The sequence below is a fragment of the Ammospiza caudacuta genome, chromosome Z (genome assembly GCF_027887145.1).
Source record: "Ammospiza caudacuta isolate bAmmCau1 chromosome Z, bAmmCau1.pri, whole genome shotgun sequence".
NCBI classification, from domain to species: Eukaryota; Metazoa; Chordata; class Aves; order Passeriformes; family Passerellidae; genus Ammospiza; species Ammospiza caudacuta.
In genome coordinates this window covers 64,548,601-64,572,620 of record NC_080632.1, presented here as the reverse complement: position 1 = coordinate 64,572,620, position 24,020 = coordinate 64,548,601, and the positions used below count along the sequence as shown (strand labels likewise).

Sequence of the window (24,020 nt, the reverse complement as noted above, 5' to 3'; positions counted from 1 at the left end):
ATGTAGTAATAATAGGATTTAATGGGAAATATTACATTGTGGTGCCTGGAGTTAATAACAAGGGTCATTTAGTGGGAGTTTGTCAGTGCACTCAGCAGGAGCTATAGAGGCATTGTCTCTTAAAAGGTTTTCAACACCATCAACACCTTGAGGGATCTGTGGTGGGTCACAGTGAATTTTGTAGTGCTGAGAAAAACTCAATGCTTCAGCCTTGATATTGTGTGAAATAATTTCATTTTTATAACACAATAGACTCTGAAACTGACAAATGCTCACTTTACTCCATGGATCAAGGCTTTTTCTGATATTCTGTTGGAAGTTTGGATAGTGTCAGAGTCAGTGAGTGCTATGACTAGTCCAAGCTTTGCCTGATCCAGTACTGGGTCAGTTATCCCAACAATTCCCAGGCAGTTTTGGCTCTGTGTGGTAGGTTAATGAGATCTGCACCCAGGTCTTGTCCAGAACATCCCCCTCTCAAAGTAATGTAGATGTGAAAACAAAGTACAGGAAATACAAATGTATTTTATGAATTAAATTAAAAACATGTGAATGAGAAGGAACAGCATTTATTTCTTAAACATTTTCTACAGAAGAAGCAGAAGTCAGAAAAAACACCTGTATTGGAAGAAATCATATGGGAACCTTAGTCAGGATGGTGCTGTATGATGATCTTGACGTTCCAGTGACAAGAATTAGTGTCAGTGTAGAACAGGGGTGTGGATCTTGCCATGCATGTACACTGCTTATTTACCTCACTTCAGAGAAGTGGGATAGCTCCAACACAAGATGGCATTTTAGCATGGATATTCATGAGACTGTAGCTGGGGCAACCTTCTTCCCTGTGATATTTCCCTCTGTAACACCCACCAAATCATGAGTCTCTGTGTAACTGTGCTGTGTGCCTAATGCTGTTTTAAATGCAGATTCTGGCATTTAATACAATTAAGTGAGAGTCTCATTACACAAACAATTTGCAACAAGATTATCCCTAGGGCTCAAAACCTTGAAATAATTGAATGAAATAGTAAACTGCAAACAATAATGTGCACAGAAGTTTGACAAGGAGGCAGTCAGATGCAAATAAAATTGAGCAGAGGAGCCCATTGCTAATGAAACATCACAAGCTGGAGTGAAGAACTCTGCCTCTAGGGAGCTGTTGGGATGCCAGTGTGTAGATTAATGTGGTGTAGAGAGAGAAAAAAGAGTAGGAGCAGCAATTAATGGAATATACCAAATGCTTGGTGTCTGGGTTTTGATCAACTTGAAAGGCAATTACTTATTCCTGAGTATGTGAAATTCCTACAGCATGGCTTGGGTATGTTCCCAAAAGTATAGTGCTCCTCTGAATAAGGCTGTCCAGGAAGGACTGGGTCATAGACTGGATCACTGACTGGGTCATTTGATCTCATGCAAATATATAACATTTGATCCCATTGTCATGAACTTCTTGGTTTCAGGCTGAACTTTTTGGTTGCTCACACTAGCCTGCTGGGTCTAGGATATCTCTTGGGTAAGTGCTCAAAGTAGAAGTTCCCTACCACCTGTTTTCTGCTCCAGAGCTTTTATTTGACCATAAAATCTACCACTTTTTTTGTTGTTTTTGTTTCTGTGTGCCTTTCAGCTGAAACTCTCCTATGGGCTAGCAGGTCAAGATCTCCTTGCAGTGTAGGAAGACAATTATCACTTTCTGATTTCCACACAGCTATGTCACTGCCTTCACCTTTCCATCTCACGTGCTTAGAGAATTTTTCCTTCAACGCCTGTGAAAGCAGTATCCCTTAAGGTGATGTAAGTGTGGTGGGCATGCAGCACCCAAACACTTCCTGATCTTCTGGAAGCTGGTCCTGAATCCATCCTTTCCTGTTTATTTCTACACTATAGTTCCTGCCAATGTTTTAGGTTACCTGGTCCAACCACAGCGCCGTGAATAGTAAAAGCTGAATAAATAAATGTATATTTTTCTGACCAATTTACCTGGAGTCTGTATTTGGACTTACATGGGTGATAAAAGTGAGAAATTCCTGGCAAACAGATTCCTGGGAAACAAGTAGTAAATTGTTTGATTTAGCTTATATTTCTTGGATTCCTTGTCTACAGAATGGGAAAGAGAATCTTTCTCATTTTCTTCCTTCTTACAGTGTGGTCTTAACCCACTATAGGAACACCTTGACTCCAAATTTTACTTTTACAAAACTAAATATATTTGCATAGGAGGTAGAATCCCTCAGTCAAAGGCAGTCTTCCTGAAACACCAGGTACAGAGTACCCATGCTTTTGACTCCAGTGAATTCAAAACACTGAAACCAGCACTTAGGGAGCCACCTTAGTCTCTGGACTTTAGAGTGTAACAAGAGGGAACACAAAGTCTTTTATACAAAAAACAAAACTGCAGAGCAAAAAGCTATGGTAAGTGCTTTGAAAATGCACCTCAGTTTGGGGATGAACTCGGTGTGACATTGTTCTTTGCTGAACTTCATAAGCAACTTCTGCCTCTTTCTCTGCTTCCTCACTTGTGTTTGTTTTGCCTGCAAACACCACTTCAGGCTGGTCTGTGCTGCTCCCCCCTGACTAAAATCTGTCTGTTCATTCCCAGCCTCAGCTGAATATCTCCAGGAACTGTTTTGTGTGACAACTGCACAGGTCTTGGTACACCTGAGGTTGTGATGCCCTGGTTTGGGTCACCCTGTCTGCTGCACGTGCTGCTCAGGTCTGCCAGGATTGTTATCCTCCCTCAAGTGATCTGAGCTGGTGGAAGCGTGTCAGGGACATTTAAGAGCCCAGGTAGTTCAAGTGGAAGAAATTCTCATCATCTGTGCCCATTCAGGCCATCTGTGACTCTGCCAAGGAGAAGTGGCATTTGTTGCTTGGGAGCTCCAGGAGGACTAAAAGTCATGATGAAATATTCTGGTGAGGGCTGTGGCAGAGGAACAAAACTGGGATTAGGGGGAGGTTTCAGTAATACTCACATCTTATTCTGGCTGCTGTCACTGGTAGTTTAGTCACTGCCTAAGGTAGCTCAGAAGTAATTTTGGAATACTGCTCTTGGACTTTAAGTGGTATGGACTATTCCTCACCCAGATGTGTGGCTGTGAGCCTGTGTGTTTATCAGTGACACAAAAACTGTGAGAGGCAGACAAATTCTGCAGGCCTCCTGGGGTTCAGGTGCCCTCCTGCATCCTTCTGCTTGCTGGAAAAACTTCTTGCCAAGTAATGGAAGATACATCTCCCTCTTGTTGTCCAGGAATATCAGCGTGGCCATCTGCCTCTTGCAGCTCATGACAAGGGAAGTACTGGGGACCTGGACATTTCATAGACACAAAACTTCACATCATGATGTGTCCTTCAGTGAAGAATGTCTTTTATTGGAGGAACCTAAAAATATTCTAGGACAAAGTAAAAGAAAATAAAAATAAGGTGTCTGTTGTCAGTATTAAGGATAGAGAAACTGCAACTTTTTGCAAGAGACTCTTTGTGAAGAAAGGAAAAAAACAAAGCATTGTTTACTCTGTTAAAGCCAAAAATAAAAGTCTGTCTTCCTTATAAATCTAATTCAGGCATGGACCTGCCACAGATTTTACCTTTCTGACTCTTTGGAAAGGTTTGGATTTGTACTCTGTTGTATGGAACAAAGCTGGTTTTCACTGGGAGCCCAGCACAGGTGTTTGTCCACCTGAGGAAGTCTCATCACAACCGCATCAAACTCAGGGTGTTCCTTCCTGCCTTGTGGACTGTTTGATTTTCAAACATACCTTCTTCTACTCTGTCTGGAAACAGTGTGGTTCAGACAGCATGGTTCTGATATCATCTTCTCTATAATCTAAACATAAAAACATGCACAGGCTGTTTACAAGGGAACAACATTTTCCTTTAGGGCTGAAATCACTACTAACTTTAGAAATACCATTACTTGTTTGATGTCTCTCCAGGGAACACATAAAATATCTCCATTACTAAATGTATTAGTTCCACTGCACTTATCTGGAAAATATTACTGTGTTTTGCAATAGTTATAACAACAGAAGATTGGCTTAGTGATCAATTTCCCATTTATTTGATGTTTACTTTTGAAATTATAATTTCATGTGGCATGTTCTTGATTTTTAAAGCTTTCTTCTTAGTTTCCTTCTATTTCAATCTTCTTTATTATTTCTTCCATTACCATTGGAAATGTTGTGCCTTTTGTCCTTTGAACTTGCTAAGACAGATGGACATGCTTCTGGTTTAGGCAGCTGTAGTGTTATAATTTTTAATGCTTCCTGTAAAGCACTTTCCTACACATGTTCCCTATACAAGCCTAACTACTAGACCTAATAAATGTAACTTTTGTCATAAAAAAGAATGTGAAGAAAGGAAAAATTACCAAACAGGACTATATTCAGCCGATGGTTAATAATATGAAAAGTTTCTTCTGTATGTTAAAAAAAAAGTGTGTGTGTGTGTATATATATATATATACACACACACATATGTGTATTTCTTTGCCTTGCTAAAGGGTGAAAAAGTGATTCAAGTTTTTTGAGCTTGTTCTTTTCCCTCTTCACAGGTTATTCAGCTAACAGTTCTGGTATTGAACCAAAGTGGAAATTTCACATCATGGGGAAAGCAGGCAGTCAAAGGATGCATTTCACATTTTCAGGAACTCTTTTTCCATTGGTTTCCAAAATGATCAACAAAAAACAGGGAGGTTTAAGGAAGATTAATAAAAACAAAGGCAATCTGTTTACAGTTCAGGGTTATGTCCTCATGCTGTCAGTGGGAATGCTGAGAACTGGGACCAACTGGAATGGATGCTGGCAGCAACACCCGCAGTGCCTGAAGGATGTGACAGGACAAGGACACGATGAAACAGCACAGGACTCTGTGAGGATCCCCTGAGCAGCCACCTTCCTCCTTGCTGACCTTTTGTTTTCTGTAGATTTCTCCTGCCCCTATGTCCAGATCCCTCAAGGCCAAGCAGCAGCACGGCAGAGGAAAACTCTCCAGAGTTTCTGGGCAGGCCTGGGTGAAGCAGGAGGAGGAGGAGGAGGAGGAGGACGGCCCTGGGGCTGCCCCCAAATGGCCTCCTGAAAAGATGGAGACGTTCCAGCCGCTCTGGGCCGGTGAGTGGCAGAGCAGGGTCGCAGGGCCAGTGACTGCAGCCGGCCTGGCCCCATCCCATCCCCTTGGACATGCCCAGGGATGATGAAGGGGGAGGAGGGCGTGGGGCCGATGCCCCATGGCAGTCGTGCTCCATTCACTGAGCCTCCCTGTGCTGGGCCTGCCTCGGGAGTGTGGATCCAGAGGGGCTCAGCTGTGTTCTCCAGCCTTTCCCTCAGCTCCTCAGCTCTCACTGTGCCTGCTCTTTGCCAGAGCCAGTTGAGGACCTGACAGAAGACCAGAAGGACACCCACAGACGTTTCAGACATAGAGCGCAGGTACCCACAGCCGTCCCTGCCCGGTGTTCTTGCTGTACAGCTGAGCAGCACCGCTGTGGACAACTCTCTCTTCTTGGCCCCTCCTCCTGCAGAATTTGTGGAAATACGTCAGGAACGATGAATGGGAAGAGACCACCATTGCAGCCCTTGCGGGCATGGTACGCTGTGACCCCTACAATGCTGAGGCTTGTGCTGCTGTGCTGGATTTGCTCGCACAGACGGAAACGGAAACCTCCAATCTGAAGCATGTAAGTAGCTGTGGCCAGTGCCTGGTAAGGATTTTAACCCATTTTCAGTGCATTTTTAAATCAAGGACCTGATTTCCAGATCTGCCAATAATTGGCATAAAGCAGAACTTCACTGTGGGAGCAGACGGAGAGTCACCACTTTTGGAAAGCAACTACCAAGGATTTAGATATCAGATTCATTGGCTCCTGGGCAGTAAATAACCACTGGATATCTCTGTGTGCACATAAAGGAATACACACCTTAGAGGCATTTTCAGGTGGAAATAACCATGGAATAACTACATGGGTTGAGGTTTTCAAGAGCAAAAGTGCAAGCTGCGTAACTTAATACCTGATAATTTTTCTTTAATCTTTTTTCTTCTTTTTTCTTTTTTTTTTTTTTTATTTTAAGAAAGCCCAGTAATTTTTTGGTTCCATACATGAAATTCTTTAGATGCTGTTTTCTCTCAGCTTTACGCTTTACCCTTTTGTCTTTTGCAAACACAACTACTGAGATATTTAAGTATTTTTGTAACCAATAAAAATATTTGAACTAGTCTGAACTATGACACCTCCAAGGCCTCAGCAGAAAGCCACCACCTTTAAGACAATTGTTTGTTTACAATTATATTTATTTTGCTTCTCTTATAGCCATTGTTTTAAAATGTGTGTTGAAAAATCCCTGAATGTATATAATAGTTTTCTAGATTGTGTTATGGATTTTTTTCTTTTATTTCCAAGTCCAAGTAGGAAAAATATAAAATCAGCATCTTCCAGTGCAATTTTGCCTCTGCAGAGCAGCTTGCAGTCTTTTAAGTGAACAGTATTCTCTCCTTTTAAATCTCATGGAGAGATTTGTTGGTTCAATTCCTTTCCCCAGCCTGGTCCCATGTTATCGCTATTGCCTTGCAGTCATGGTGAGAAACATGCACACAACACTATTATTTGTGTTTTTTCAGCTACCTGCTTATCTAGCAATATCCTCAGATGCCTTATATTAGGGATAAATCCCACTGGATCCCACTTCATTCTTTTGATTGTGACAGGAATATTGCATAAAAACCTCACATTGTTTCCTACTGCTTTCCCTGGCATTGGTACAGAAGATTTTAGTTCAGTCTTATTGAGTCTATTTCTAATGTATTCTAGCTTTGTATCCACTGGCATCTCTCTGCCATGTGAGAAATATTCAGAAAAATACATTTTTTATATGTAAAGGCAATATCAATTGGCCAGTTTCAGGGTTATTGTAAATCCTACTTTGTTCTGAAATATGCATTGAAAACACAAGTTATTTTCTTATAGCTTCCTTTGCCTTTGCTTCTCTAGAAACCTCTGTGATTATTTTATATGAATTTTGATCCCTTATTTTAGGCAGGATCTATGCCTGATTATCTGTACTCAGTCTGATTTCTGCTTGTTTAACTAAGCAGTTCGCCACTCTTACAAGGCCACAGTAGTTTCTGGCATGAACTTCTGGAGCAAGCATGCTTGTGGGGGAAAAGTCTGCAAGAAGGTATAGCTAAGTGTGACATTCTCCCCCAACACCAAGAGACCTGGGGAAAAAAGAAACATGGATAAAGATCCACCTCAACCTGTTAATTTTTCATGTTTTGATTCTGTAGTTGTCAGGGAATGGAGGTTTTTTTCCTGATCAGTACTGAACATTTTTAAGGAAGGTAATTGATTCAAAAATTAGTAAAAAATAAAATAAAATAAAATAAAATAAAATAAAATAAAATAAAATAAAATAAAATAGTAATTAATAGAATCACAGAATCATTAAGGCTGGAAAATACTTGAGAGGTCATTAATTGCAATCATCAACCCAGCACCACCTCATGCTCGTTATAAATCCTGTTCTCAGATGCCATATCCACACATCTATGGAACCTTTCCGGGGATGATGACTCCACCATTTACATGGGCAGTCAGTTCCAATGCTTTGTATCCTCTTCTGTGGAAAAAGTTTTCCTAATATCCAATCCAGACCTCCAATAGCACAACTTGAGGCTGTTTCCTCTTTTCCTGTCCCCTGTTCCCTGGGATCAGAGCCTGATCCTTCCCGGGCTGCACCCTCCAGTGTGGAGAGTGAGCAGGTCCTGCCTGAGCCTCCTTTTCTCCAGACTCAGTCCCACCAGCTCCCTCCGCCTGTCCTGGTGCTCCAGGTCCTTCTTCAGCTCTGTTCCCTTCTCCAGACACACTCCAACCTCTCAAAGTCCTTCTGGTTGTGAGGGGCCCAGAACTGCGCATGGCACTTGAGGTGTGACCTCAGCAGTGCCAGCTCAGGGGACAGTCACTGCCCTGCTCCTGCTGCCACACCATGGCTGGCACAGCCCAGGGGCCATTGGCCTTCTTGGCCACCTGGGCAGCCCTGGGCTCATGTTCAGCTGCTGTCACCAGCACCCCCAGGGCCTTTTCCAGACACTTTTCTCCCAGCCTGGAGCTGCAGGGATTTGTTGTGACCCGAGAGCAGGACCCAGCACTTCCCCTGGTTGTACCTCACCCCACTGGCCTCATCCCATGGATCCAGCCTGTCCAGAGCCTCTGCAGAGCCCTCCTGCCCTCCAGCACATCCACATCCCACCCAGCCTGGTGCTCTCTGTGATCTTGCTGAGGGTGCACTCAATTCCCTTGACGAGGCAGTCAATGAAGATGTTAAACAGAGCTGATGAGCTGATCCACAACTCCCTCAGTACTCCTGGGTGATTCTCATCCAGCTCCATGGACCTGTGTGAGGCTGAGTTTCACAGCAGTTCATTGCCCTTTGATTCATGGATTATGGGAGCTTCATTCTGCTCCCTGCCTCTCTCTTCCAGCTCAGGGGGTTGGGTACCTTGGGAACAAGTGGTCTCATTATTAAAGACTGAGGCAAAGAAGGCAGTTCCTCATTCCTTATCTCTCTGTTTTCCTGCACATTCAACACAACACAAGGTTCTCCTTAACCCTCCTTTTGTTGCTGATATATTTGCATAAACACTTTTTGTTGTCTTTTATAGCAGTGGTCAGATTAAGTTCTAACAGGTCTTTGGGCCTTCTAATTTTCTCCCTGCGTGACCTCACACCATCCTTGTAATCCTCCTGAGCTGTCTGCTCCTTTTTTCCAGAGGCAGAAACTGAAAGTCACACATGGATGTTTCATCACTATCTGATGCAAGCCTCACTGCACAAAGCCAAGTAAAATAACCCAAGGAAAATAAGGAGTTTGTACTTTAGGTGCTTCAATGTCCTTTTTTCTTCGCCTGATCAAATGTGGTTGAATAATACTTTTTGAATGCATAAATGCATAAGAGTTAACAACAAATTGGTTTAGATTTTGGAAATAAGGATTTCTCTGCCTTCCTAAAAAAAAAAAAAAGAAAAAAAGAAAAAAAAAGTTGCATGTTTATGGGTAATTTCTATGTTTATATATTGCTGTCCTTTTGAATAAGGCATGCCTACAACTTTTTACAGAATGTACAAGTGCTATATCTTCTTCCCATGAGAATATGGATGATAGGATTGCCTTATATAAAGCCCAACATTTGAAATATGCATACCTTTCCTTAAAATAGTAATGCAAAACAATATGGGGTGGGAGGGGTAAGATTTATTGTAGAGATGGTAAGGAGGTAGCTGCAGATTTTTCAAATATTTATTAATAGGTTCTTTTGTGCCATCCATTACCATAGTAACAGAATAGCTCATGCAATCATGGCCTCATTCTTCATTTTCTGAAGATAAATAGATGGGAACTGAGATGCACAGATGAGGCTAAAAACCCAGTGTCAAAACTGGATTTCTGCACTGGAAGCAGTCTGAAATCTAGATTTCTGGAGTCCTATGCATGGCTTTAGCTCAAATTCATCTATCTTTTTACTGCAGGATGAAATAATTAAGTAATTAGTCACCAAATAAATTAATTTTTTTCTCTTTTTTTAGAGCTTTGCTAGCCATTTTGACTCATTTACCTGATTGTGCATGCGTGAAGTCTTCTTTGTGAGCAGCATGTGAGGGAGCACAATGATGGCATGTTTGGGTTTTGCTGATCAACTCCTTGAGCCCAGTGTATTTCTTGCTTTGTTTCTGAAGGACTTCAGTTCCTAGGTATCACTGGCACTCTGTGTTGGTCTGAAAACGTAAATTTTAATTGAATTTGTTTGAGAAGGACTGAAATATTTAACTTTAGGGTGACAAGAGTGTGTACATCTATTGGACTCATCTCAAGGATTTTTGGAAGCATTAGTTCTCCTTCACCCATGTCTCACATTGTGTAATACTAAAGCATCACTGGAAGACCCAGTGATGCTTTAGATAAGACCTTATCCACTCAAAATGAAAGATTTATTGGGATTTTTTCTGATTATTTCAATATTGCAACAAAATCCCTTTGTCTTCTGAACGAAGCATATTTCTGAGGAAATTGTGTTTTCTAGCTAGGAAGAACACTAGGGAAAAAAAGTCAATCTGTTCCAGCAGATCTTTGGATTTCTAAAGTGTGAATTCTGGCACTGGAGGTTGGGGTCTCATGTGCCCTTGCCCTCAAAGATGTTGTTTCCTATAGGAGCCAGCAGCAGAGAGCCCCAGACAAGTTGATATCAGAACTGGGCTTTGCAGGGTGTGCCCCTTTCAGCTCTGCTCCTGCCCCTTGCTGTTCCTGTGTAGACAGCAAGGGACACCTCCTGAGCTGATTCCTGGCTCCCGCCCCTCATCTCACCTGGGTGAAGCTGTTGGCCAGCTGAGTTCCATGCCCTCCTCCTGGGGAGCAACTTCTGCCATCCAGCTTTTGGCAGCCCACTCCTGTGGGATGAGCTCTGGCTGCTGACAGCTCAGGAGCATTTCACTGAGTTTCTTGTTTGGAGGAGCATCAGAAACAAAAAGGTGATGCATTAAATGTTATTACTTTTTCCTTCCCTCTTAAACTGCCTTTACTAATGCTCCCTTCTCTCCAACAAAACAATGACACCTCTAATGACACTTGGAGGATCCATGTGTGTGATCAGTGTCCATATGAGGTATGCTTCTGTATTACCTCCTCTTCCTCTGCCCGGTTTGATGCACCTTTCCCTTTCTTCCTTTTATATCGTTCCTTTCTCCATCACTGCAAATATTTATTTCCCTCCACTGACTAAAAAGCTCTAATTGGTTGTACCTTCAGATTGTACCTTTCCTCTGACTGTACATCAGCAAACTGTACCTTTTACACTCATGACTTAGACAGAAATTGTGTCAGGCTTTATCAGAGTTTTCCTCTTCTCTGTGATGAAATTTGAGTCAATATTCCCTCATGACTCCTGTGGAAGCACCACCTGGAGCTTTTTCAGAGACTCTTCCATTTCCTGCAGCCCTGAGTCTCTTGGCTGAGGGTTTGGAGTGAAATCAGAGAAAGACACCAGGACAAGTGCGAGAAAAACATAACCAGAAATTGTGTCAGGGAAAGAGACCTTTATTTTTTCTTTTGTGAAGACTTTCCCCAGTCCTCTTTGTGCTGCCAGTGGGGATTCTTTCTCGGCTGGGGGCCATCAAGAGGCCTGTGAGCCTTCCTCTTTGGGTGGCACCGTGACCCTCCAGACGAGTATTCACTGTCCTGGCTGGGAGTGCAGGGGCTGCGACTAGAACCCTGGGCAGAGGGACCTGTGGCCACTTCCTGCCATGCCTCCTCCTGGGGAGGGACCTGCTCAGTGGGGATGGGGACAGAAGGGAGGTGGCTGGGACCATAGGGGGGTACAGCTGGACCCCATTTCCAGCTGGAGGTGCTGGAGCTGGAGGTAGCTCCAGGGTTGTCCCCCTTATCGCTGGCAGCATGGGAGTGCATCAGGTCCCTGGCCCTCTCACTGCACCAGCTCTCAATGACACTGATGATGCTGTGGACCAATGGTCCTGTATGCTCCTGCAGCAAATGCTGCAGCCTCTGGACCAGGACCTCTGCAACAGGGCCATGTAGGCATAGGCAGTGCAGGATGCTGCTCTCTGCACTCTCTACCAGCCACCACTGATCCCAGTATATCCCCACCAACCTCTGGCGCAGCCAGGGCTGCACCAGCTCCAAGAGATGCTGCTGCTGGCGAAACAGCCCTGCCCAGACCTCAGGCAGGAGGTCACCCACAGCCATTGAGCAATGGGGGCTGTTTTCAGCCAGACCAGTGGCAGCTGTCCCTGCCTGGCTGCTGGACTCTGTTGGCCCTTCCATGTCCATGTCCATATCCCCATCCATGTCTGTGTATCACAGAAGCCTAGGGAAGAGCAGAGGACCACAGGCTGCTCCCTCTTGCAAACATCCTTGTCAGAAGTCCAGGATCAAGCCAGTCTGATCCAGGCTCTGCTGGCACCTTATATAGCAGCGAGGGATGTGATGCTACAGTCATCCCTGCTGATGTCACAATCCATCTCTTGGTAACATCATCCTCTGCCACCAGTGATGACACAATTGAATGTGACAATTGAAATATGTAAGAGACAGACACTGTATTATATAAGACCCAAAGTCACAATCCATCCTCTGGTGATGTCACAATGGACATTGAGGCCCTGGCTGTGACTTTTTCCCCCTTAGCTGCTCTCACACTTCACCTTCGCCAGTAAAATTTCTGTCAAAATAAACAACTCAGTCCTGATCATCTTCTTCCCTGTTGCTTCCATCTTAGATACATCTGATCCCAGGTTTGGGATTTTGCACAGCATTTGGGCAATGTCAAATTTGAAGTTGATGGTACTCTTCTCTTGTAAGATTCCCTTTCCCAACATGTCTCCAGCTCTCCCTCCCAAGGTTTTCTGTTCATGTTGGCTATCACTTAGGCAACTCTCCTTCACAGATTGTGATTCCTCACAGTGCCAACTGAAATTTTTCCTGCCTTCCTGCACCAGCCTATGCTGCAATTTCTGATGGTCATTAATGGATCTGTCTGTAACCTTGTCAGTTTTCTGCAGCCACAGATGCATTAACACAGGTCTAATGGTTTAACTTTAAATTATGGTCCTGTCCTTTACACTGGTTACCCAACCTCTAAATAGAATAAAGTGAGAGTGAAAATGTAGGTATAAATTCTGAGGGCATGTTTGTGTTTCAATGTCACATGCTCATAAAATGTTTTTACAGACATTCGAGCAGCAAAGGTTTTTAAGAAAGGATCATGTCTTTTTAATGCTTCCCTCACAGGAGTGTGACATCCAGGTTGATGTACTTTGTGTTAGGTTGTTGAATACTGATTTTTATTAGTGGCTTAGAAAATAGGAGCATAATAAGTCTTGTATTGCTGCACATGAAACTGAGGCAGGAGGAAGAAAGGTTCTTTTAAGAGCACATCCTTAAAATTTCCATTAAGACTTGAAATTATTAAAGAAAAAGAAATAGAAAGATTTAGGTTTCTTACACAATTCTTTGGAAGAAGAGTGCTTTCATGATTTGTGTTAGTAGCATTTATAAAGGAAAGCACAGCGACTGTATTGAGTAAAGGACATTCAGTTAAATCACTTATATTCTACTTTTTATAGCATGATTGAGTTCTGAATTATGTTCATTTTCCTTGCATTTACAGGCTGGAACAAATCATGAAGGCTTAGTTATAGGGAGTCTGTCCACGACTATAACTTTCTTCATGTCAGCATGGCTTCCTTGGATACAGGTTCACTGTCTGAATTGTGCTGGCAGGGTCTGAAGCACTGCAGGTTGTGCTTGGAGCTCAGATGGACACCTTAGGGTGGTCCAAGAAGGCTTGGCTTCTATCTGCCCCACACTGAAGTAGGCAGCAAGGTCTGGTTAATAGGGCTGCTGGCTTTGAACCCATGAGCTTGGATTCTAGTGCAAACAGGTTTTGTCTCCATTTCCCATCCTCAGGAGAATATTTGTCTTGTTTGCAAAGCTCTTTCAGTCATTTAGGTGAATAGAATGGATGGGATTGCTGTAGCTCTGGAGCTCAATTTCTGTTCTTCTCCATGTGTGTCTTGTAGACAAATATGTATAAAATGTGAAGAATGAAGCTACAGGACATAAGCCAGATACTCATTTGTGCACCTGAAATAGGATTAATGAGTTACCAGCCTTGACAGGAAGCTCAAGTGCAAATCAATTTACAAAATGATAAAGAAAGAGCATCCTTAATAAACAGATTAAGCATTCTGAAGCATTATAGTTTACATACAGTTCTTCTCCCTTTACAAAATTTTCTTGGGAAGTCCATGTTCAATGGCACAGAAAAGGTAATGCCATGTTTATGACAGTCATTGGCAAACATCACAAATCAATTTACAACAATTAAATTCAGGGTTCCACCCTGCCAGAACTCTCCTGCATAGGTGTGATGTGGGCTAATGGGGCTCTTCCTGCCAAGGAATGCACACAGAGGTGTGCACAATTAGACACTGTCCTCCATCTGGAGAGCACAGTTCCATGGCGTGTCATTATGCTATTTGTGCTTGTCACTCACTCAGACAACGCATTCAGCTGGAGATTAAGTATTATTAATTGTGGTACCAGTCAACATGTTAACATAATTTATTGTATGTTCTGTTGAACAGAGAGCACTCACTGGGGAGGTCTGCTGGTACTCGCATGATCCTTGAGAATTTAATGTTCAGCAGGGACACACGAGCCCATGGCAGGAGACTGCTCAGCACAGCCTTGTGAGACTCACAGTTATATCCACAATCAACAACTCCTCTTTCTCCCCATACCCCAAAGGAGGCAGCTCTGTCTCTGATTGTGTCTCTGCTCTTTTCACCAGAGAGAGGCAGAAAGTTACTGGTAAGGCAATTCCAACTTACATGTCTGTCACTCCTACTGAATGTTTAATGAAGATTAATCTCTTGAGGTAGCTCTCTCTGCATGTTGCAGGAAAAGTTGTGTGACACTTATTACAATGTGCAAACCTTGATTCTGTGCCGGGTTGAGATCGATAGCAGTAGTCTCACATGTATTTGTAGTTGAATATCTATTGAATCAAGTCCTCCACAATTTATTTTAGGTCAAAGGACATTTCACCTCATCAACACATTGGAGTAAGAGATCTTCAACAAGAGAGTTTCAAAAATCAGATTTTTTTTTTAGTTTTGTTTCAACACTGAATTAAATTTTGAAGGCAGCTACCAGAACAGGAATATGCTCTGTAGAAAGAGCTGGTAAAGATGTGTTGCATTAGTAAACACAGCAATTTTCAGTTACTCACAGAGACACTCCTGAAAAACTCTTGGAGCTGCTGAATATCTGTAAATACATGGCTGAGCAGACACAGGATGGTGCTGTTAACAGAACACTGCTCAATTCTTTATCATTTGGATCTGGTCTTGAAATAAATAAGTGTATACAAGTTTGACTTGTGGGAAGAGCCATCTGGACAGATCCAAATGACACCACTGACATCTTTAGCAACAGCTTGAGGTCTGAGCAGGTCTGTTGCTCAAGATTCTCAGCCTGGTTGATCTCTTTTCCACAGAGGTGTAATAAATGCACGGTGCTTGGTGAGAAGAAATAAAAGGCAACTCACCATGGCAGAATGGTGCAGCATTAAAGTACTTCAGGGTTTGTCAGGAATGATTGGCAGGGTTTAAGAGGGTGCAAAATGCTACAGAAATTATTGTAAAGGGTAAAATTAATGAATAATGCCCCACTGAGAGGGCAGTTATTCCATACTGCATCTGGCACCACTGACAGTCCACATGGCGGGCTCACCAGAGAGGAGTGATGGAGGGCCAGACCTCTGCTTATTTGCATCAGTGAAAGGAAAGCTGCTGGTTTCAGTGGTGCCAGAGACTGAAAATTCACTCATTCCTACAGCCAGTCCCTATGGGCTTGGATTGTGAGGCACACAGGTTCTGTGTAAGGTTTTCTGTGTTGCTGTTCTGGTGGCCTGGAAAGGCCCAGGGATGGCCTTGGAGAGCCGACGCTTCAAAGGACGAGGAGAGACTTCTGATCTTGTCTCGGTCTTGGTGTTTATTAATTGTTTATCTAAAAGATTTTCTTTCAGCCCGACAGAGGTCTGCACAGCAAGTCAGCCATGGGCACACTCCCTAAGCCCCCGGGCGGTCACTTATCTTTATACCCTAAGTTACGTATACAATATTTATCATTTTACTCCAATACCTTCTACTCTTATTAACCGGTGCACTTTTAGTAATGACCAATCCCAAAGTGCCACCACCACCACAGAAGATGGAGGCCAAGAAGAAGAAGAAGAAGAACAGGACACGCCCCAATTCCTCCATCTTACTTCTCTAGACCCCCCTGTACCAAAATCCTAAACCCTGTGTTTTACACTTTAACTAACTTATCCCTTCACCATTCACCCAGTGGAATCCTCCCAGTCCTCATACAGGTCTCATCTCCTGTGTAGGATCAAAATCCTGCCACCAGACACTTCTGGCAACATTCCAGGATTCCCGAGCCCCCCAAGGGTGGTCTCGGCCTCTCTGCACCTCCATCCTGAGGTGCTGAGATCCCACAGTTCTGCAGGTCTTTTTTAGAGATTATTTTGTACCAATGGAAAGGAGCTAATGAGTCCCCTGGGCTTTTAGTTTGACATACTGTTCATGCTTTGAATTCAATTTTACAGGAAATAGGAAACAGTGTCATTTTTCTTATGCACTAATCTCTTCACAATATGAAGATCCAGTTTATTTGTTTGGGTCAGTTTTTGAGTCATAATGTTAGAGATGTTTGGGTTTTTTTCCCCAGTTGTATAGTTAATATAAAGATATAGATTTAATAATAATGAATATTGGCAATTTTCTTGGTGGCTCTGACATGTTATCACTGATTTATCCAAAACTTGGTGGATATGGGAAAAATATGTTTAACATGTTTACCAATGAATATCATATAATTAAATTTGGGAAGAAATTTTTCCAATAACAAAGATAAATATTTCCCCCCAGCAGCTGGAGAGGTATTTCTATTAACTGACTGCCTATCAATCTGACTCACTTGGTGCAATGAAGTCCCAATAACGCAAGTAACTTTACAGCTTTTACCTGTATTTCTGCTTTTATGTATAAGCCAAGACAGGTCAAAAGAAAGCCAAATCAAGACTTAGTCAATAAATTTTTTTTCCTGGTGAAGTGGAGAGCTTTTTCTTAGCTTAGCATGGTTGTGTAGTGTAAGTCCTGCTGTTTCACATCTCTTTATTGAGGGTTAATAATAGCAATGTGTTGCTGGTGTAGAATGAACTGTGCGTAACACTGGAATTGCAGCTGTGGGTGTAGGAGGAGATCAAAGGCCCATGGCTACTGACAGCTCACCAGCCATCAACTCCTCATAACTGAAATAAAATTGTCTTTAAATGAGCTGGTTTTGTGCATAACATAGAGCACAACCACACCCCACCACCATCATCATGTATCTCTCAAATGATATACAGCAAATTTGGATATTAGGTGGAACTGGAGATTGAGTAAGAAACTTTTGGCAGCACCCATGCAAAGATGAATCCACATTAATTAATCCATCTGAAGCTTCTCCTTGATATCATACTCATACCAAAGCACTTGGGATGCTTATGGGTCATGTTAATCTGGCAAGATAGCCCCAAACAGTCAAATTTCAGATCTCAAGAGCAGGAGGGTGAGCACAATGCCACAAAAAGTTTGTGTGTATCAGTTTTGATCTTGTCATGCTGATGAATGAGCTTTAATAACTGCATCATTTTAACTGTGGGGTAATGGCATTGCAGCTGGGCTAACATTTCATTGGTGAGACTGCAATCCCTAATTAGTGGAACAATTAATTATTTTGCATATTAGGCACGTTTTCTTGGCTGACATATGGTACAAAAAATGTAGATAAACAAGTTAGTGGAAGATGTCAACAGCCTAAGCAGTAACTTGGACACAACAACTGGGTTTCAGGTAGAGAGGTGTTTGAACATATATTTTGGATGCTTTTATAAAGTTCAACAGCTTCATTTATAGCAAACACTCCTGAGAAATTTTCACTTGAAGAATTATGTTACTCACGAAGTAACTCACGAAGCAGAGATCTTCATAAGAAACAACAAGAAGGAAACAACAAAACCATCCAAAAAAACCCCTTAGTGGAAGAACAGTTGAATCCTAGGGTTAAGCTGCTTATAGAGAAATGGTTTGAAGCGGGGCCTTAAATTGCAGTGCATGGATGTAGAAGATCCTCATTTGGGAAGGAATACAGGGTGGTTTGGGATTAAACCCAGAACAAAGGTCACCCTAACCCTGGCTTGCCATCCAGCTCAGCTTGTTAGGAATGGTTAAGGAGGGGCAGTTGCTGAAGACAAGGACATGGAATGGAATGGAATGGAATGGAATGGAATGGAATGGAATGGAATGGAACGCAATGGAATGGAATGTCTCTTCTTGCAGGCACCTCTGATTCTTGAAAAGGGTGGGACAATGCCCAAGACTCCCTCCCTCACAACCCAGGCTCAAGCATACATGGAAGCAGGATGCCTCAGAGGCCTCTGCAGCCTGTGGAGCGAAGAGGGAAGCTCCAAATCTGGTTCTAAAACACCACCAAGGTTGAATAAAGGTCAGCATGAGCCACCTCTGAATCCTGCCAAGTTGAGATTGGTGCAATAAAGCTTGACTCCTAAATGAGTAGTTGCCAAAGCTTAAACTCCCTCTTACGCATGGCAGAACGCTGGCCAATGTAAAGTGGATTTGCATCCCTATAATGACTATGCCACCTGTTCAGGCTGCTATATCAAAAACATGGACAAAAATAAAATATGTTTGTTTACAGTAATGAGGTGGTGACCTCAGCTGGCTGCCAGAGGCCCAGCAAGATTCTCTCTCACTGTCCCTCTTCAGCAGGATGGGGGAGAAAATAAGATTAAAATCTTGTAGGTCAAGATACAGACAGTACAGTGGAAAAAAGCAGACTAAATTCTGCACATAGAAACAACAACAAAAAAAGGAAAATAATTCTCTAGGGCATGAAATATCCCTTTGGTCAGCTGCCTTGTTGTAATCCCTCCCATCCTCTTGTCCATCCCCATCCTATTGGCATTTGAGGAGGAGTCCTTAGAGAGGCAGCTTGGTGCTGTGTGAGCATTCTACCACAAACACAAAGCACGGCACTCCAGGGGCTTCTGGGGCAAAAAGTTCACTCCACCAAAACAGAGCAGGGAGGAGGCACTCATCCACCCCAGCTCCAGCATCTTTCTCTCTGGGAAAAATAATCCAGCAGCAGTTTGGAAGCTACTGAGAGAGAACACAACACTAAGCACTGCTGAAGAAAATTTCCCTGATGGACAGAGTGGGTTGTTGTCCTGCTTAGTGTCCACTCATCATTTAGCAAGCAAGCTTAAAAACAATCAAACAAACAAACAAACAAACAAACCATCAAAGTGACTTCCCCTTTACCTGGGAATATGATACTTTAGATACTCCATTTCCCTGCCGAAAGGTGATCCTGACAGCAGTGGGGTCTCTGCTTACAGGTGGACACACGTCTAAAATGAAGGGATGTACACATCAAATGGGGTCAATTTAATATATTTAAAATAAATTTCTGTTTGTTCTCTCTTTTCTTTTTTTCCACCTGAAATCCTTGCAGAGTGGTAGGAGAATTCTGATATATGAAACAAAACTCTAGTGGGAATTTTTTGAGCAATGGCCAACTAAGATTTCAAAGTGGAATGAAAATTAATTTTGTGTCCTCCAGAGAAAACTGCTACAACAAACTTGACATCATATTTCTCTTTTAAAAACAAACTAATCAAAGACTCGCAATTGATTGTGTGCCCTGTGGGAAAACACCACAAAAAAGGCATAGAAAGGGCATTTTATTTACAGAGGAAGAAGCAAAACAACCAGTTTAAATGATAAAACTAAAAGGTAGAGGTATTTGTGAGATAAGACCAGAGGAGGTAGCTCTTCTCAGCACCCCTTTTGCAGAAAATCCCCCAAAATCTCATGGTAGATAAAAAAGGTGATGATGTGGTTTAATAGCAATTGAGGGGAAATTTCAATGCTCTACCTGTGCATCTTTGCCTTCCCAGGGCAATTCAGGATCACAAGACTTGCGCTGTGGCTTGAGACACTTTAGACTGGAATTAATACTGAGATTACAGAGAAAGTCGGACTGAAGTGTGACTGCCTGTAGTTGGGAGATAGGATGAGCTGCATGGTCCTGAGATCCCTGAGAGCTGCGATTTCAATAATTATCCTCAGAGGCGGTCTGCCTGCAGTACACTGGTTTGATGTGTCAAGTCAGATGGGAAAAAGAAATATCTAGGTTTGATAAACAACTTCACAAAAGAAAACAGCTTGTTTATTCCCAAAATTTAAGTTCCAGCTGTTGAGTACAAGATACAGGGATACAGCTGCAGGAGGGGAAAACAAAATGCAAATATCAACAAATAAATTTTCTAGAGCACATTCAGTATTTTTGTGGAGGATGTGACTAGAAGAGTTAGAGGACAAAGAGGTGGCTAAACTGGTATCTGATTTTTTAAGATGCCTTTCTGCCTCTTTCTCTGGCAAGGCTTGTGCTATCAGATTGAAAGATAGAACATGGTATAGAACATGGAAAAATGCATATAGGAAAAATGATTTTGCCTTTGGCAGTCTGTTTTCCTGCATCTTATGGTTCTCTTAGAAAGCTTTTGGGGAGGAGCACCCTGTTAAGCCTTGTGTGTAGCCAAGATTTGGGCCTGGACTTTCCTCCTTCTGAATGAGCAAGAAGTTACCCTGAGCAGCAGAAATGTCTGTTTCTGCAATGGATTTAAGGTATATTTTGCACTGAATGTTTCCCTGCAATGGGAAAAGGAAAAAAAAGTTAACCCACCACTGCCACAGGAAAATGGACACATGGAGGCTTCCTACATTGCCCTGAAATCAGGCAAATCTCTCACACAAACTGTCAGGAAAGCAGTTAGAAAAATGTCAAATTCATTTCTGTCTGCATTTCCTTTAAAAAGTATTGGAACTGACACATTTTCTGATGGATTGGATAAAAATTTGCTTAGCTATGAGACTTCTCAACATAGGAGAAATGTCATATAAGAAATTTCATAAGAGTATGCGAGCATCTTCATGTACTCTTGTGCAAGGCAAGAACTATTTGATTAAGGTTTGGATGTTGCAGATGGATAGAGGAAAACAGAAAAGAAAAGGGTACTAGAGAAATACAACCAATTTGTCTCCCCTTTGGGAGTCCATGTATTTAGCTCTTCACTTCTGTTTTCCTTGGCAATCTCTTCTCATTTGAATGTCAAATTCAAGTCAGAATGATTAAACATGAGAAACTGAGGTATCTTTGCAAGGTGTATTTATGGTCAGTAAACATAGACTTTCCACAAAGTCACATTTTTGTTTGCAAAGAGATTTCCTAACTGCTATTGATGTAGAGTAAAATGAATCTCCCTTGAGGGAGAGAAAACATAACAGGGAAAAAAATGAAAGGGAAAAAATAAAAGGGAAAAAACCAGAGAGACCTTTTGCATGCCTCAAACATCCAGTGAGTGTGTTGTTTATTTTCACTTCCCAAGAAGGTACTTAGTACCTCAGCCTTTTCACATCCTATGCAACTGGGGCCCCTGCCTTGCTCAGCAGTGGGCCCACATCATCCTGTCCCTGTCTTCTTACAGAGGCTTTTCATGATGTTTTTGACATCCCTGGCCATGTTAGAGTCCACTTCAGCTTTGGCTTTCCTACTCTCAACCCTGCCTGTTCAGACAGTATCTCTGTACTCCTCACAGGGTACTCTTTCATTTTAAAATTACAAAGCAAACTTGATTAGTTTGATTAGTGTTCTCCTTCTGGCATCCAGCAGTAGTAGATCCAGTTGGACAGAGAAGCTGTAAGTAAGAGGAAGAACAGCAGTGCCTTGGAGACCATGATTTCAGGACCATGGGGTTTTTTAAAACCATGCTACTTAAATTCAAAGGTGTATTTTCTAAGAGAAAGCAGACCATTCATATGGGTTATAATAGGGTGCCATAAAAGAAGACAAAAGAAACAAGGTTTTAAAATGCTGGCTGTTCATCAAAAAACCCATTATACCTGAGTTTTTTTAGCAAAGACTCAAGTATGTTTAGAATTAATTGAATGTGACTGAAGACCTAAAATTGTTAAACTCCAGACAAAAAAAAAAAAAAAAAAAACAACTCTGTAACTTGCATGAGACTTGGATAGAAGAACAGAAGAAAGTGAAAATATTGATGCCTCAATTTTTGACTGTTTAGGGCAGTATTTCCTATGTCTGTTTTTATTACCACAGATGATGAACACTTCTCCACAGCAGCTTCTGCTGCAGTAAAGTTAGTAATCATTCTCACCAGGAGAACCAGAAAGATTCATGTATGGAAAAATTATATTTACTTGAGAAATAGTGAAGACATTTTATCTCAGGCCACTCAGTTCCTTAAAGCCAAGTAGCCACAGAGTCACAGTTAAAAAGCTGCTGTGTATTAGATACCAATCACCTGATGCCTATTGATAAACCCACTTCTCACAGTTCAAAAGGAGCTGCACATTTCCATATCATACTTCACAGAAACCAAGGAAGAAATCCCTGTGCTGAAGATGCTTAGTCATCTTTCTCATATCCAAATATTACCATGGGAACCACAGCTTTTCAGACTGCAAAATAAACTGGTGGATTTCTCTGCCTTATTGTAGCGTAACATTTGATTTAATCCCTACCTGCATTGCCATCACTGATTGCAAGAAAACAGCCAGATCATTCCTCAGATGAAATACACTTGTTTTCTCTTTGTAGAACAACCCTTTCTTTCCCTCATCTGATGAATAGGAATGGCATTTTTTTCTGTATGTTGTGATAACCATCCCAGATTGGTCCAGCACCTCTGGCATGGCCAGTTGGAGGTGCCCAGGCAAGAAGAAATTAATAAAGAGAAGAAAGACCAAGCAGCTCTCCACTCCACCCACTGCACCATTTCCAGCTCCCAGAAATTTCAGTTTCACCCATGTCCTGAGCAAGAAATTATGTTTTTCCAGTGGTTCCTGAGATAATTGTTTGCATGTATTTTTCTAGTTATTTTACTTCTGAATCACTTCAGCATCTGAACCGTGGCATCCCATGACAAAGAATCTTGTAACAAGATAACCTGCTGAGTACAATAGGTGTTTTCATTGTTTTTTAAACTGGTTTAATTTGAAGTGGCCGCCTTCTTGCACGAGCAATCCTGGAGCAAATGAACCCAACTGATTTTTTAACATTTGCTGTTCTGCCCACAAACCCTTTCTTCACACCCTTTCAGGAATAATGGCAGCTGTCAGAAATGAAGGATGCATTAAAATTATATTCTCTGCACAAGAGTTAAGGGATTTTGAGGGGGTTTTACCTTATTTTCAAGACTTCTTTGTAGCTGGATTCATGTGTCTCCTCTGGATTTGAACTTCATGCTTGAGATTCCCATTTTATTGCCAAAACTTCCTCTGAGAGACATGGACACATTCCAGCAGGTGCCAGACCACCCTGGGTCAGAACTTCTGAAGGGTCCCATTCCTTTTTTCCCATCTTCTCCAAATCCCTGCTACAATCTCATGGTTCATCCTCTTTCTACCCTTCCTTCTTTCCTCTCTTTTCATTTTTTCCTGAGGTCAATCAACTGCTTTTTCCCTAATTTATCCTTCTGCTTGGTTAATTTAGAGGGAGTTTGAGGAGTTGACGCAGATCAGCAAAGGCTCTTAAGGGCACCAAAACAACACCTAAATGTGTTTGTACATTCTTCCACTGTGGGATTTACCGTCTATGTTTGTTTTGAGTATTCATCCTATACTGGCTGTTCAAACAAAGCAAGAAGTTGTGCTTTTTGTCACAACCTCCCTAGTTTCAATTGTTTCATTCTGCATTTATAAATAAAGTGCCCAGTTAAGGTGATACGTGTTTAAACAATATTGATAGATGGGAAAGGCAAGTCAAGCTTTGTGAAGCAAAACAACTTCTCTCTGGCTTTGCATCTTCTTCCTGCACTCTCCTGCAGGAGAGTGGTAGGGACATGGGTCTCTGACAGCAGGGATGGAAAAGATGCAACTCTTTCTAGAAATTTCTAGAACTCACAAGCCTGAGCGTAGCACAGGGGGACTAAGCCATCACACCGGGTAGCCAGGTAGCCTTTTTAATTCATTAAACTGCCAGATATTTTGTGTGATGGATAATTATCCAACAGCTTTGTTACTCCCTGCGACTCTGAGTTGCACTGTAGCCAGAAAAATTGTATTAAACACATGGTTTTGAAATGTGCTGGAAATGGAGAAAAGTAAGAAAGGAGCAATAAAGACATAGAGCTTCCCCCTTCCTCAGATGACAAGGAGATCAAGCAAAAGTTTCCTCACAAGACAATCTTAACAGATTGTTTCAGAGAAGAAGAGTCAAAAAAGAAATGACATATTCTGGTAAGGATGGGGTCAGCTGCCACTCAAGGCCCAGAGCTCTCAATAAAGTTCTTTAGAAAAAGAAGGTGTGAAGAGA

At 42.1% G+C, this 24,020-nt stretch overlaps 1 protein-coding gene across 1 annotated transcript in view; it reads right to left on the bottom strand.

The window, feature by feature from the left end:
* Nucleotides 1–11,066: 11,066 nt before the first annotated feature.
* LOC131571634 (coiled-coil domain-containing protein 171-like) overlaps nucleotides 11,067–24,020 on the bottom strand; it is an 82,084-nt gene continuing 69,130 nt past the window's right edge. Inside the window, exon 19 of the mRNA XM_058824413.1 lies at nucleotides 11,067–11,543. Coding sequence (XP_058680396.1) covers nucleotides 11,067–11,543 — 477 coding nt within the window. The remainder of the gene's footprint in view (nucleotides 11,544–24,020) is intronic.